The sequence below is a fragment of the Dipodomys merriami genome, unplaced genomic scaffold, assembly GCF_024711535.1.
Source record: "Dipodomys merriami isolate MVZ:Mamm:240054 unplaced genomic scaffold, mDipMer1.0.p SCAF_35, whole genome shotgun sequence".
In the NCBI taxonomy this organism is placed as follows: Eukaryota; Metazoa; Chordata; class Mammalia; order Rodentia; family Heteromyidae; genus Dipodomys; species Dipodomys merriami.
Genome location: NW_027205048.1, coordinates 12,815,142 through 12,831,795, shown reverse-complemented (window position 1 = coordinate 12,831,795; position 16,654 = coordinate 12,815,142). Strand labels below are relative to the sequence as shown.

The 16,654-nt window shown below is 42.8% G+C and overlaps 1 protein-coding gene across 1 annotated transcript in view; it reads right to left on the bottom strand.

Annotated features, from left to right (window-relative positions):
• LOC138803855 (scavenger receptor cysteine-rich domain-containing protein DMBT1-like) overlaps positions 1 to 16,654 on the bottom strand; it is a 202,241-nt gene that overhangs the window by 49,168 nt on the left and 136,419 nt on the right. The window contains 2 exon segments of the mRNA XM_069987925.1: positions 8 to 361; positions 4,444 to 4,488. Of these exon segments, the coding sequence (XP_069844026.1) occupies positions 8 to 361; positions 4,444 to 4,488 (399 nt within the window).

The following is a 16,654-nucleotide window of genomic DNA, read 5'->3' as shown; positions in this document are numbered from 1 at the left end:
GAGTAACCCAGGCTTTCTCACCGATGTGTGGTGGATGCTGCCCCAGAGGAGCAGAAGCTGGCCTCTGCCTGGGATGGGGGCAGGGCTTTACCTGAACAGACCACACTGGCGTCTTCGCCATGATCACAGTTGTGGGAGAACAGCCCAATGTGGGCACATTCCTCCAGGTGCTCCTCGTGTCCCTGGCAGTGCACATTGTCCAGGACGATCTTTCCAGAACCTTCCCCAAAGTGGGCTTCACCAAGGGCAGAAATGGCCGAGCCACACCCCAGCTGCCTGCAGATGACATGTGCTTGTGGAAGGTCCCAGAGGTCATCGCACACGGTCCCCCAGACTCCTTGGTAAAAAAGCTCCACACGACCTGCACAACGTGCGTGGGTGCCCACCAGCCGCACAGGGGCCGGGCCTCCTGGACAAGAGCAAGGGGACCAGTGAGAGGCAGCTTTTCCCTCTGACTGCCGATGGCAGACTTTCTGCTCTTTACCCTACTCTTGGTTAGAGTCCTCCCAGTGGAGCTTGCGCCATTCCCCCAGCATGTCTGCCCTAAGAAGCCTATGGTATCTTCCTTGTCCATATACTATTGTGAGATCACTGGCCTATCATGAGCTGATTAGAGAAATGGCAACCGTTTTCCTCCCTGCCCTTGCTCTTTGCAGTGAGACATTGAGGCCTTCCCGCTGAGAGGCTGCGTTTCTTTCCCCACCCATTGATGCAGGGCTGGGGGCCTTTGGACCATGTTGGCTGTGACAATATGGCAGACACACTGTGCAGCTACCCCTTCAGTGAGGATCTGTGAGGCTGCTCAGATTGCAATTCTCTCCCTAGGGCCTCTGACAGCATCACCTGGATGAACTTAAGCTAGTCTACTGGGTGATGGAGGACCTGTCACTCAGGCGACAGCCAGGTGACGGAGGCTGTCCTAGGCCAGACAGTCTTCAGCTGTGCATGTAATACAGACAACTAAAAGTTACTGCGCCAATGATGGCACCTTTGGTGAAAACTCACATTCCCAAGGCAATGGACAAAAGCTAGGACCCGCAGCACCGGCTGGGCACTTCGGCCACAAGGATTCTCTCAATGTCTGGGGCTGTGACAGTTGCATTCTGTTCTTCTTCTGCGATTTATAGCTGTACCACTAAATTAAGGGAACGTAAGATCCTACTTGAGGCTGAATGCCCTAAATATGACTCATTCTAGATCACTCGAACCACTTCTCTCTTCACTGACTATGTGGCTATCGGCCGTAGGGTCTAATCTGACAAGTAGACTAATGTCCCTCACCCTGTAGCCTTTAGGAAGTCTGTCTCTCTGTGTACATTTGCCTATATCCTCACACTTCAGATCTTGGGTTAGACTTTGTTTCTTTTTGGCTGACTGGTTGGGTCTGGAAGGAGACCCTCTTTGGGGCACCCACAGTACCTGCACTCTCCATTCACTGTTCCCCAGGCTGCTGCAAAGCCCCAGGGGATTTAGCTTACGCGAAGGTCTGCTTTGTTCACTGCACATCCCAAATAATCCACTCATTCAGCCACTGTTGTCCAATGAACCAACCATTCCCAAGTTATAATACACAAAGACCCAGCCCTACCTGGCAGTGCAGTAGAAGGTGAGTGTTCAGCCGCTGATAGCACAGAAGATGTGGGAGACAGGTTCTTTTGGAGTTCTGAAATACAGTCATCAGGGAATTGTCACAACTCATGAGAGAGGAGATATGGTAGCAGCCAGATGGTGTCTACCTCCTTTTGAGGATTTAGTAGGAAAAATGATGACCCTGAATTCTGAAACTAGTGACCTCATATCCTCAAGATCATTATTTAGAGCAGAACATGATATTATTGCTTGTTGACAAACTGACACACACAAGTTCTCTAGGAAAAACAAAACTCATGGGTAAATGGCCCCCTGGGACTTGCTGTACAAGGCTGCCATCTGCCTTCACATGTCACTATCATGACTTTACCTGGACAAAGTAGAGAAACTCACAAGATGATCTACAGAGAGAAAGGGCCAACTATGAAATGGATGAGGAAACCTTGCCATAATCATGGAAATAGCCATACAACTTTGCACAGTTACCAACACCCACCAAATTGTATCTTAATATATGACAGGTGGGGATCTTAAATCAAGCTTCAATAAAAATAAGGTAGATAGATGCATATTTAGCAATTTAAGTAGAATCTAGATATTGTTATATGTGTCAAACTTGACTGCATTTTGGAATGTTCTCATAGAATGCTGAGGAAATGCTCTATTTAATGTCTATTCTAAGGTCTAGACCTCTACTTTTTGGTTCCAACATATTTCACATCCAATCATTCCAGGTGTCTGTTGTCTTCTTGTTAGCAACAAAACATCAAAAGCATAATATTGTAGAAACATGGGTTCCAGTGAACCTGCTATAATGATGGGAAGATGGAGAGTCAATGTCATTCATCTGGCCCAGGCCATTTGATCAAGAATTGATTCCTGCAGGTTAGGGGCTCTTTTCACCTAACACCTCCACCCTGTCAGGTACACATGTGATCAAGAAAAGAAATCATGGCCGGATGAGAGCCTAATATCATAAAACTGGGGTGGTCACATGTCATATCTGTTTCTTCTGCTAAGGAGTGAACCCCATGGAAAAAAAGACCAAGTGTGTTTTGATTCCTGACAAGTCTTCAGGACTGACAAATCTTCAGTTTGGCATGAGGTAGACAGTCTTTCAGTCTGCAAATCTAGGAGGCCATATCCTGGCAAGCACACAAGACAAGTCTTTCTCTCGTTAGGGTTGATAACTGCATTATTTGAGTTGCAAAAGTGGCACATATTCCTCATAGACGAATTGAATAAAATAAGCAGAAAGAATATAATAAATTCTTATAAGCCTACTCTTCAAACATAACCTCCACAAAACAACTTTGTTGACTGGTTTAGGCTTTCACTCATGCAAGTGAAGATGTTCATGAACACAGAGACATACAAAGTAAGTTGCTGGTTTTATGTACCCAAGAATTAGCTAACTTAATAATGATATATGCATATTGATTTTGAGGAAATCATTTCCTATTTGTCCCATGCCAAAGTGATTCTTGTTATGTCTTAAAAATATATAGTTTATCTTACCTAGTGGTAGATTTTTTGGAGAATTTGTACCTATATGGGTTGGGAAGATGGTTTCAGCAACATACAGAGAAAGAAAGAGCATATTAGTCTCACCAACCAGGTAGAGTAGTCTCAAACATGCACTCGGTCCTAAATCAAGGGGTCCTAAACGCCTCAATTTGTGGAACTTGTTGGAGACACAGACTTTAGGGCCTCTCCTCAGAGTTTCAGATCCAGGATGACTTTAGATCCAAGAGTTTTCTACATCTTAACAAGTACCTAAAAAATCACCCTGTGCGTTCTTGGAGCCCAGAATTCCCAAGATGTGCTTTGAGGGTTTCATCCCTGCCTTCCTTGGGGTAGGCACTGATGATGCTATATCATATTTAATAAGACCTGGAGGACTGCTTCGAATTTCAAAAAGAGAGGACATAAAAAATGGTCATAGCGGGTGACTTGGCCCTGCCTCTACCCTAAGCAGATGCCACTCAGCCCCCGGACTAGAGAAGCTGCTGGTATCTCTGCGACACTGACTTGCCCTCCTTCTGGCAACTGGATGCCCCATCTTGTCTCTAATTGTCTTTCTCTCTTCCTTTGATACCCAGAAAGCCCAGTGCCATATGTTGAAGGTCTATGGTAAGAATCTAGATAGTATCCTGACTGTATGTTGATTTAAGAGTGGGTACCAGTGGGAGTGGAGAGAGCAGAAGGAGGCAGTATGGAGGTGTTGAACACCATCAAAATATTCTGTACACATATACAAATATGGAGAACACTGCGGGCACAGTTATACAGTGCACTGCCTTTGAGGAGCTCAGGTGAACAGCTGGCAAGATAAGTGGGCAGAAGAGGAAGAGGTGTTCCTAGGTCCTCAGTCAAGTTCCATAGACATATTCACAATTACTTCATCTGGGCAGCAAAGGGAAGTTAACTCTCCTTGATGGAGATGCGGTTAAAGACCTGCACCTCACAGTCAATGGAGAGAATCTACTCCCATGTATTAGGCCATCTCTGGCACGCATTGTGTATGGGGGCCTGAGAGCGATATTTCTGCAGTGGGCTGAGGAATGCCAGTCAGCCCCTCACCTGCACAGATGACTCCGGCATCCTCCAGGTGCCCACAGTTGGGCTCGGCCTGCTCTCCATGCTTGCACTGCCCCAGGTGACTTTCCATGCCCACACACTGCACATCATCCAGCAGGATCTTCCCAGAGCCTGCTCCAAAGTGGGCCCCCCTGGGGGCGGACACTGCCTGGCCACATTGCAGCTGGCGGCACACTACGGTGGCCTCGGTAAGGTCCCAGAGGTCACTGCACACCGTCCCCCACGTGTCCTGGAAGAGGACCTCCACACGACCTGAGCACTTCCCTGTGCCATTCACCAGCCTCACCTCCAGCCAGGCTCCTGGGGACACAGAGGGAGGGGACACTGAGGCCTGGCCTCTGCCTGGCGGCAGAGAGGTTTTCTTCAGTCTCTGGACAAATAGGGGTTATAGCTTGATGTGACAGAGCTGTTAGCTATTGGCATCAAGTCTACTTGTCACCAACAAGAAGCAAAGATAGTAAATTTCAAAGGGCATTGAGATTTTCTATGCTGCCTTTGGTGAATATTGAAGTGTGTCACAATCTGTCTAGGAAGATTTTTACAATGACAAAACGTGCTTTAAAAACAATCACAATTTTTGTAGGTTTTTTTTTTTGGTTGCCGTCAGTATTAAGATCTGTTATTCAAAGAAAACCACTGAATGCCTACTACCTGCAAGGCACTTGGTTTGTTCTCTGGGTAAAAGGAGGTGAATGTTCAAACATCTCCCCCAATCAAGAGGTTTATAAATCAGATGAGCAAGTGCAGGGTGAGCAACCTGAGCATAAGAAATGCTCTGGGAATTTTACAGTGGATACTTTGTGTGGACAGCCATGTCACACATGTTGGTCATGGGGCCTGAACTCTGGGCCTGGACACTATACCTCAAAACTCTTCAGCTCAAGGCTGGCGCTCTACCACTTGAGCCACAGTACCACTTCTGGCATTTTTCCACTTATGTGGTACTGAGGAATCGAACCCAGGGCCTCATGCATGTAAGGCAAGCACTCTACCACTGAGCCAGCCCGTCACCTGCTTTTATAGCAGGGCTTCCTGAAGGAAATTGAGCTCCACTCAACAGGAGTTTCAGAACAAGACCCATGGTTTTTCAGAAGGGTCCAGCTATGACAGGGAAGGCTGTGTGAAGTGAGACTCACAGCAGAAGTGAGCAGGCTATTTACGTGGAGATGAGCTCTCTCTGTTTTAGTATACTCAAATGCCTATTTAACCCAAGTTGGAATGTCTTTGGTACCATGCCCATTCTTTCTTAGGTACGTCTCAGAATTCCCCACATAGAGACACTACATCTGGTTAAACTACCAAGCCTCTATTCCACATATGTTTGTGAATTTTCCATGCTACCTATGCAGTGCAGCACTCACATTGGATTCTAGCCACTGCCTTTTCTCTTTTCTCTCTCTCTCTCTTTTAAATAAATCTTGAGGGCTGGGAAGGTGGCTCAGTGGAAGAGAGCTTGCCTCTGAGTTTGATTCCTCAGCACCACATAAACAGAAAAAGCTGGAAGTGGCGCTGTGGCTCAAGTGGTAGAGCGCTCGCCTTGAGCTGAAGAGCTGAGGAACAGTGCCCAGGCCCAGAGTTCAGGCCCCATGACTGACAGAAAAAAAAAATCTCTTGAAACATTAAACAAACTATCTTAGGGTTCTTGAATATGGGATTCGGTTGTGCTAAGTAACTAGGCTCTCAAGCAGTAGTTGGCTAAAATGGTTGGTTGAGTGCGAGGCAGGAAAAAATCCAATTCACTCATTTAAACTTTTTATCTGGGGGAAGAGGAATCTATTGCTTTATGGTTGACCACCCTTTGATCTGTAGAATTATCCTGGATATATAAAAATATTTAATTTGCTTTAGCAGGAGGTCTCCTGCTCGGATATAATGAGGAGACCTCACTGTGAATGCTACCAACCAGGATTTCCTTGCCTCTCTTTCTTGGATCACGTTTGCTCCCATTCAAGGAAACCTGTGCTGCTGGGGTCCTAACAGAAGGACACAGAAGAAAGAACCTCCCCCCGTGTCCTTCTGCCCTTTCTACCATCTTACTCCTTCATCCCTGGGGAATGCACTGCCTTCCCCTTCTGGCTTCTAGGTCTGCAACGTGAAGCGGAGCTCATAACGAAGCTGCCCAAAACTCCTGTGCTTCTGTGTGTCTAAAGGGAAAGGCTTACCTCTGCCTACAAAAAGCACCCATCTAGCCAGTGTTTCCTGTTTAACTACTTCCATTGTTTCTAAGACCATGAATCAGTTTGTACTATGAGAATTTTCTGACAATCATCACTGATCAATAACTTGTCTTTTTTTTTTTTTTTTACAATGGGGTCTCATTATTGTCCTGTCCCTGCCTCCTGAGTGCTGGGATTAGAGTTGTGTGCCACCATATCCAGCTAAGAAAAGGAATTTTTAAAGAACTCCAAATGATGAAATAAGTGTCTTATTCCTCTTTTATTAACTTTCTGATCCTGCTTAGCTCCATGCTTCTGGATATCATGAAGGACTGCTAACACACTTTCAGAAAATAACCATCCTGACCCATAGGACCCAAAGATTTGAACAATCTGGGTGTGTGCGTACCACAGCGGCCTCTTCAGGCTCAGCAGTAGGGATGAGGGCTGGAAAATCATTGGTCTTTAGAAAAATACAGGGACAAAGGGCGAACAAATGAAGCAGTGGTTCTCACTAGACACTATGATGAAAATGAACTATACAACTTGTGGGTAGAGACAGGAAGGAAAAACTGGGACAAAGCGAAGGAAGAGGTGACATTGTCTAAAAAGAACTGTACTCTTTTCCTTACTTATGTAACAGTAAATCACCTTTATAATAACAATAAAGAAGTTTTATAGAAAATAATGAAGAAGGAAAAAGAAAAATATAAATTAAAGCCATAAAGAAGCATCACTTTCTCATTAGTAGAGATGTAACAGTGGCCCAAAACTAAAATAGACAATTTTAAGTGTTGACATGGATTCAGAACAACTATAACTCTTATATATTGTCAGTGGGAATGACAAATGGAAAGACATATCGAAAAATCATTTGCAACTTGTTATGAATGTCCAGCAGGTTTATTTATTTATTTTTTTGGTCATGAGGCCTGAACTCTGGGCCTGGGCACTGTCCCTCAGCTCTTCAGCTCAAGGCTATCACTCTACTATTTGAGCCATAGTACTACCTCTGGCTTTTTATGCTTATGTGGTGCTGAAGAATTGAACCCAGGGCCTTATGCATGCAAGGCAAGCACTCAACCACTGAGCCACCTTCCCAGCCCAGTAGGTTTATTTTTAATAATAAATGTCAGGAACAAATTCAATGTCCATTAAGTTATAAATGGATAAACAAATGATACATCTGTACAGAGGAGTACTGCTGAGCCATAAAAAGGAATGCATATCTTATGCATGGAATTACATTGTGCTGAGCAAAGGATCTGAATATAAAATGCTATATACTGATTACATTATGTAACATTCTAGGAAATGCAACTCTAAAGACTGATCCTTGTGGTTCACAAGGACCTAGCGGGTTCCTAGGGAAAGCTGCTTACCTGGGGATCTGAGCTTTGGCGAACGGCCTCTGCCGATGGCAGATAGTGAGTCAGCCATGGGTAGGCCTGGAATGATACAGGAATAGAGGTCAGATCCGGAAGTCTCTTTTCTGAGACTGACCTGGGACACATCTGCAAAGGACTCAATTTGCAGCTAGCCAAGAGCTACCAGCTCAGTTACCCCTAAACCTGAATATCTGGACTGGCCACACAGTCATAATGAACTGCTGGGCCTCTTCTTCTTTTATGTCATCGTTGTCATTATCTAACCAAACAGTTTAAATGCACTTCGATACGAAAGTCCTATACAGAAATTCCACAAAGAATGCCAATACTCTAATTTATGGAGTTGAGTTTTAAAAAGCTGATTAGGGTTATCTGTCCCTCAGTAAAAAGATTTCGGGAGAATACATTTTACAATCAAACCAAGGACCATTTTTATCCAGTAGTTTATGATTCATTCAAGAGGATTTCACTGTGAGTGTACTGGTATGGGAAATACTGTGTTTCAGTAAGAAAAGCAGAGAAAAATCTTTTAAACAGATGTTAACTGACATTTTAACTGTAGTTAGCACTATAAATTTTATATAGCACTGGATCACACTTAATTTTTATAGCGTTCTTTTACTGATTCTATTTATTAGAGCTCATTCAATCCTTAATATAGAAGATAAGGTTGAAATTGGGCTGAAGGTACAGAAGATAAGGTTGAAAGTGAGACAGGATTGACATATGAGAAGGAAGTAAAGGATTTAGAGAGAGAGAGAGAGAGAAAAGAAAGACATTTTGGTTCCTGGTCTTACCATACCAGATTATTTTGGGTAGAGATCCTAGAATCTTAGTGCATTAATTCAGCAGGAAAGATCATCTTTTTGAAACATGTTCTGCATTTGTTTTGGGTATAAGAGATTCTAGAAGTATCTATTGGTTCATAAATTTTTCAAAAATATAGCTTTTACTGAACTTAACAGATTTGAAGCACTGCAGATTGCTCTTTTTGAAGGAAAAATTGTTGCTAAACATTTTTTTCTCTTTAGCTCACAAATGAAATGAAGACTTGGATTTGTTGTTGAATAATATGCCTAAAATTGAGCCAAAGGTGCTGACAGATTTATGAGGAGGATGGTGTCAACTTCAGAAGTCTGACAGAACCTTTCTAAGTGCCTTTCTTCCCTTTTAATTCTGAATTAATTCCAGGTTCTGTAGCAGTAAGATGAGTCATTGAAGAATTGGACCAAAAACTGAACAACCCTTCAGTCATAAAGATGCTAATTGTCCTTGATCACTCTGCCAAGGTCATCACACAGCCTAGCGAGTGGTCCAGCTCAGCTCATCCCACCTGACGGAGAGGCTGCATACCCAGGGGCTAACGGAGAAGTCACCAGTCTTGCCTGATAAGACAGTTGGTAACTTTTTGTTCTCTGTTGAAACTAAAATGTAAATAATGTCTGTTAGAAGCATCTGACTTTATTAGTTTGCTAAAAATTTGTTTGGGAATAAGGAGAATAGTACAAATAGGACACTGGCATCTTCCAGAGTGCTGCTGCGCTGGGGGATCTGCCACCATGACTCCCTGTCAAGAAGGATTATTCCTGGCTATTATAATCTGGATCTGTAATGTCCCCTGAAGGTGATGGGTCACTGCAGCAGTGTTTGGAGGTGGGCATTGGGAAACGGATGCGCTCAAGAGGGCTCTGATCTCACGAATGGATTCATCTGAGAGCACTATTGGGTGACTGTGGAAATTTAAGGAAGTCTAGCTGGAGGAGTAGATCTCTGTGATTTTGCCCTGTAAGGGCACCCCGCACCCCTTCCCTCTTTTTCTTTCTCTGTTTCCTGAGAATCATGGTGGAAACAGATTGATCCTATCATATATGCTGCCTTACCAAAGCACAGAAACAACAGAGCCCAGTGATTATGGACTAACACTTTTGAAATCATGAACTAAAATGAGTATGTCCTACTCCTTTTTGTGTGTGTGGGATGATGATCCTGGGGCTTGAACTCAGGGCCCAGGCACTGTTCCTGAGCTGATTTTGTGGGGGCTTTTGTTTTGTTTTTTGTTCTTTTTTGCTCAAAGCTAACACTCTACCATTTGAGCCACTCGTTTTCCTGATGACTTCATAAGACACAGAATCCCAAAAATGTCTGCTTGACTCATCTAGGCTGGGTACTCAAGGCTTGTTAAATGAACAAAAATGTCAAGGAAACATCAGATAAATGAAGACCTCCAATTGGTGGCCAATTGGAGATAAGAGTCTCACAGACTTTCTTGCCTATCTGGCTTCAAACTGCGATCCTTAGATCTCAGCCTCCTAAATAGCTAGGATTACAGGCATGGGCCATCTGTTCCCAACTGTATTTCCTACTCTTATGTTGCTTTTTCTCAGGTAGTATCACATCATTAGAAAGCTGATTGACTAATACATTGGCCAAGACTGAAGCTGCACCCCAAGGGGCCAAATGCCCTTTCCACAATGCACTATTTGCATGTCCTTTCATTCATTCAGTGACTATTTGTGCAGTGCCCATGATGTGCCAAGCATGCTGATGTATGCCCAGGACATGTGATGAGCATGATGACACCTTTGCCTTTGGTGTTAAAGCTGGCAGCACAGGTGACATTGAGCCTCACACATTCTCTCTATGTTGTTCAGCAGGGACGTTTCCCCTCTTCCCAAATATCAACTCCTCTTCTCTGTGGGGTTAACATGTGGCCCATGCAATATATCACAAGGCACATTGACTTACCTGATGACTTCATTCTGTGGTTAACATCTTCTGAGTTGGTGGAAGTTGAGAGAGCTGATGGAGAAACAACACAAGGAAAGTTACTCCTGATTTACTATTGAATAGAAAGAGAAGGACGCGCCTTCTCCTGGAAAACAACTCAAGATGTTCGTACAAGCACATTTAAAAAAGAGACTCTCCAAAGGAACTAGCACTTTTGAAACAGCGTGCCAGACATTGCATATAGTGTGGTGCCATTTTCAATGCAATATCCAGAGTAAGTAAATTCATAGAGACAGATGAGCTGTCTGAAGGAGTGGAAGTCAGAATACAATAGAGGCACCTGTACAACTCCTGAAATAAGTACTTGTGCCATTTCTCAGGTGAGGTAATCAAAGCATAAAGATGTAAAGAAACATAGTTAGGGTCACGGGGTTGAGTTAGTAGAGAATGGGGGTCCAATCCTAGTGTCCAGGAGTCATTCTAAGCATCATATTGCCAAATGAATGGAGTCTTCCACTTAGACTTCCAATCTACTCTTATTTAGTCATTTAGAAATGAGAACCCAGTGTTTAAGTAGGTTTGCGCTCTCTCTCTCTCTCTCTCTCTCTCTCTCTCTCTCTCTCTCTCTCTCTCTCTCTCTCTCTCTCTCTCTAATGTTTGAAAGTGAACATAAGAACATAAACTGAAAACAGCCAGAAGGTCTTCATTTATTTGATGTTTCCTTGACATTTTTGTTCATTTAACAAGTCTTGAGTACCCAGCCTAGAGGAGTCAAACAGACATTTTGGGATTCTGTGTCTTATGAAGTCATCAGGAAAACGAGTGGATTCAGACCTGTCCGAGAGGAGAAAGAGCTGGAAAATGTGGTCAGGTAAAGAACTGCAGCTGCCCCAAAGGCCAAGAGCATTAGGAGTGTTGTGCCTAGGTCGCAGGACCCCCACCAAGAAGACCACCAAGAGTCAGCCTTTACAGCTGTTTTAAGGTTTTATTTAGATGGGCTGCAGCTCGGGCCTCATCCTACACTCCAACACAGCGGAGCCCAGGAGGAGAGCCCCCGAGCTAAGGATTTGCAGGGGTTATATAGGCACCCAACCAACCAGGTGTTTGGATTACCACCACGTGTTGATCTGCTAGACAGAATTTGCTGATGTTAGGTTTAGTTTAAACAAGCAACAAGTGGTCACTGCCTCAAAACTTTAACCCTTCATTCCTCCCCTTGACTTATGGTCCTGAGACACAATCTTGTGGCTCCGGCCCAAAGCTAAAGGTAGTAGAGAATAGGGGTCCAATCATCCAGGAGTCATTCTAAGTATCATATTGCCAAATGAATGGAGTCTTCCACTTAGATTTCCAATCTATTCTTATTTAGTCATTTAGAAATGAGAACCCAGTGTTTAAGTGGGTTTGCTCTCTCTCTCTCTCTCTGTGTGAAAGTGAGCATAAGAATATAAACTGAAAACAGCCAGGTCTTCATTTATTTGATGTTTCCTTGACATTTTTGTTCATTTAACAAGCCTTGAGTACCCAGCCTAGAGGAGTCAAGCAGACATTTTTGGGATTCTGTGTCTTATGAAGTCATCAGGAAAATGAGTGGATTCAGGCCTGTCCGAGAGGAGAAAGAGCTGGAAAATGTGAGCAGGTAAAGAACTGCAGCTGCCCCGAAGGCCAAGAGCATTAGGAGAAATGCCAAAAATTGAAATGCATGGTCAGCTCAGAGATGAACTCATTCTACTCCTAGCTTCTCCTATCTCACAGGAATCCTCCATTTCTGAATAGGCAGCATGCTCAGTCTTCTTGTAGTTATTAGTAGCTAATAGGACTTTACTGTGGCTTAGAACCATTCAAGATCGCTGGTGTTATCATTCAACTGACCTTGAAGACAATTTTTAACTTATCAGAACCTATGTTTCCTTATCTGGAAAAGAAATTCTAGGTGCTTCCTCCTCTACATGTTGCAAGACTCAGATAAGAGAAACTACACAAAGCATTGAAATAGCAATGGAAAGGGTATTAGGCAGTGCTGCTTAATGGAAATTAGGCTGGAGCAACAAAGGTAATTTAAGATTCCCTGGTAACCACATTTTAAAAGGGTGAAGAGATATGTGTTACTTGTTACACTTGAAATATTATGACTTAATATGTGATCAACATAAAATACTATTGAGCAATTAAAGAATCCTTTTTATAGTACTGACTTTAAAAAACTATTCTAAAACATGAGGTATAGTTGATATACTAAAACATGCACATATGTAGTGTATATAACTTGATGCATTTGGACATGTGCATACATCTGTGGTACATAGCTATAATCAAAAGAATGAATATGTCATCTCTTCTAAACATTGCTTAGCATCCCTTTTATGTAGGTAGTAAGAACATTTTTTTTCTTTTTGCTTATGTGGTGCTGAGGAATCGAACCCAGGGCCTCAGGCATGCAAGGCAAGTGCTCTACCACTGAGCCACTTTTCCAGCCCCGCTAGCACTTTTTTTTGAGACACACTTTTACTATATGGCCTAGGCTGGGTTCTTTGCTCAAGTATTTGGTTTACAGGTTTAAGTGGGCCATAATGTTTGACATCAAAATTTTAAAGATTTATTAAAGATGATCATATACCTTGTCAGATTATTCATTACATGATGGTGTAACTAAAATGTCAGTTGTCATAGATGATGGAAGACTGAAGATGACAAGCAGGATGATAAAATGGGAAAGGACATAATCACAATGTGGGTGGCCACCAGGGATGGACACTAGGAAGAATCATTCCCTCTCCATGGGGCTCACCGGCTAGGAGAAATAACTCTCACCATGGTGGACAGCTTCCAGACATCAGGCAGTTCTATACTTTATTTCTTAGGTTTAAAAGATACTAGATGATCCTTTGATAACTTTCCTTTCTCTGACACACATACATGTGCATACACACACGTGCATGCACACACAAACACACATACACACAACCTCTTTTCTTCTTATTCTTTGCATTTCTAAAAGGATATAACATGAGCGGTCTTGAATTACCATTATTTTTGTGTGTGTGAAATCACAGAGCCAATGTTGATGTTGGGGTTGACCATCCAAGGTCCATTTTCTTCCCTCCAATTAACCCTAAATTAAGCATTATTGGTGCTCAGTGAAGGTGGCAGTGAGCTCAGGAGTCGGAGTGCTTGGGTCTTACCTGAATGTACAGCAGTTAGGGGAGAGAGCCGAGTTGAGACAGCAGCAGGGAGAACTGCAATAAAGAAACACCTGTCAGGGGTTGGGAAGGTGGCTCAGTGGTAGAGCGCTCACCTCGCATGCCTGAGGCCCTGGGTTCGATTCCTCAGCACCACATAAGCAAAAAGAAAAAAGCCGGAAGTGGCACTGTGGCTCAAGTGGTAGAGCGCTAGCCTTGAGCTGAAGAGCTGAGGGACAGCGCCCAGGCCCAGAGTTCAGGCCCCACGACCAAAAAAAGAAACACCTGTTAATGGTCTACAACTTCTCAAAGCACTCCATGGTGTGTGACCACCTAAGGACACCCTGGGCTTTTGCAAGATACAATTTTGTCGCAATTCCAAAGTAACCACTACATACGTAAGTGTTACCCCATCTCTTAGTCACCGATGTTCATTTCCAATGAACTCAATGTTCCCTATTTTGTCTTTGCCAGACTCAAAGTCCATGTACAGGTATTTGGTGTTTTGTGGTGTGAGTTGTGTGCTTTAGATCTTAATATTCTCCCTGAGAGCTGGCCCAGTGACCTGGACCTTCATTTGTTATGCTTATTTTAGTCCTCTGCTTGTTTTATTACCTATCTTTCTATGGTAGGCACTTCCTATCTGGAGGTGTGGCACTGGTAGACATTACAGTAGTTAGATGGGGAGTCCTTTGGTCAGCTTTTACCATTAATGTGGCATGTGCAGCCTTTCTTCTAGCTCACCTTCCTTCTCTCAACTTGCTATTTAGGCATCCTATGTCAATGTGTGTCTTGAGAGTGGTGTCCATTCTGAGCTTCTGACAGTACCACATATGCAACTGCAGTGGCAGAATACTGTCTTGTTCCTCAAAGACATCAAGCTCTACGCTTCTGGCTCTGAAGACAGAGGGTATGGGCCAGGAGTGCAAATCGCCTCAAAATACTGACAAGGTAAAGAAACAGAGTCTTCCTTTCCTTTCTTTTTTTTTTTTTTTAAATTGTAAAGGTGATGTACAGAGGGGTTACAGCTACATAACTCAGGCAATGAGTCCATTTCTTTTTGGACAGAGCACCCCCCCCCCTCATTTTCTTCAGTTTTTCCCCTGGGTCACCAGTGTCTGGTGGGGATCACTGCTGAATTAGTTCACCCTTTGTCCCACTGTTTCTGTGCTTCCCCTTCCCCTCCTCAAACTGGATAAACTTATATACAAGACAAAGAAGACAGAAATCAAAAACAGTGACAAAAGGGATAAAACAGAAGACAAAAGGAAAAGAAAAAAGAATACCACAAACAGCACAATTAAAAGAAAAACCTCTTGTTTCAATTTCTTGGAGTTCATTCCAATAAGCATCGTTTTATATAATCACACGCATATAGCTATTGAGTCTTTGTGAGCCTCTCCTAAGAATATCCTCCTTTGGTCTCACCATGTAAATGTTTAGAGTCCTGTTTAATTAATCATGTCCAAGAGTAAATTTTTGTCTTTTACTAACCATTGGGTTTACTTGTAGATATATAGACATGTTCTATTTATTACAAATGAGGGAAGTCATGCAACCTCTGTTTCATTGGGTCTGGCTTACTTCACTTTATATAATTTTTTCCAAGTCATTCCATTTCCTTAAAAATGGCAGAGTCTTCTTTCCTAGAGCTGCCAGAATGAAGGTAGCCTGATGCACCCCTTGCTGTTATCTAAGTGAGACCCACTTTGGACTTCTGACCTTCAGAACTGTGAGGAAATAAATCTATGCTGTTTAAGCCATGAGGTTATGTTGTTTGTAATAGCATCAATGGAAACTCATAACAATACTATGTGTGAGTGAATGACTCTTCCTCCAAAGAAAATTCAAAACATGTTATTTACAAAATTGACAGTTTGAATATTTTCAAAGCTGAGCAAATGAAAGCCTAAGGACAACTATGAAAGTCACATTCAAAATATTATTTTTCAATGAAAGTCTCCTTCTCCTCTTCCATTTCTTCTTCTATTTCTTCTATTTCTTTTTGTTCTTGTTCTCCTATCCTTTTTCTATTTCTCCTCCTCCTCCTCCTCCTCCTCCTCCTCCTCTTCCTACTCCTCCTCCTCCACCTCCTCCTCTTCTTCTTCTATTTCTTCTTATTATTCTCCTATCCTTTTATTTTTTCTCCACCGCCTATTCTTCTTCCATTTCTTCTTCTATTTCTTCTTGTTCTTGTATCCTTCTTCTATTTCTCCTCTTCCTCCTCTTCTCCTACACTTCCTCCTCTTCTTCTTCTTCCTCTTCTTCCTCTTCCTCCTCCTCCTCCTCTTCCATTTCTTCTTCTATTTCTTCTTGTTCTTGTTCTCTTATCCTTCTTTTATTTCTCCTCCTCCTCTTCCTCTTCTTCCATTTCTTCTTCTATTTCTTCTTATTCTTGTATCCTCTTCCTCCTCCTCTTCCTCCTCCTCTTCCTCTTCTTCCTCCTCCTTTTCCTCCTCCTCCTCCTCTTCCTCCTCCTCTTCCTTCTTCTCCTTCTCCTCCTGCTTCTCCTTCTCTCTTTTAAGCCAATAGTTCATCTATTGTAGCAAGACCCTAGAAATCATTTCCATACACATTCACTTATTATGGTTAGGTTATGAAGTCACCTGGAGGGCTAACTAAGCATGTACTGTCATTTACTTCTCTCCTGAATTTGGATAGGTAAGAGAATATAACCCTGCATACCACTGGCCCAGGAAAAGAACAGGATTAAAATACAAACTATGGTTCCTATCACTTTCTTGCGACCATAATGTCTGAAAGTCATGTCATATCTAGGGGGAGATAACAAAAAGTTTTTTCTTACCTGATAATATGGTTACTGAGCTTCCATCACCTATTGATATAAATAAATTGAAATATTTCTTATTCAATTACAATCAATAACCTTTAAATAACCTACTTAATACTTTTCATTTATTATTATTATTTTTTTGGGTCCGGTCGTGGGGTCTAAACTCTGGGCCTGGGCGCTGTCCCTCAGCTCTTCAGCTCAAGGCTAGCGCTCTACCAC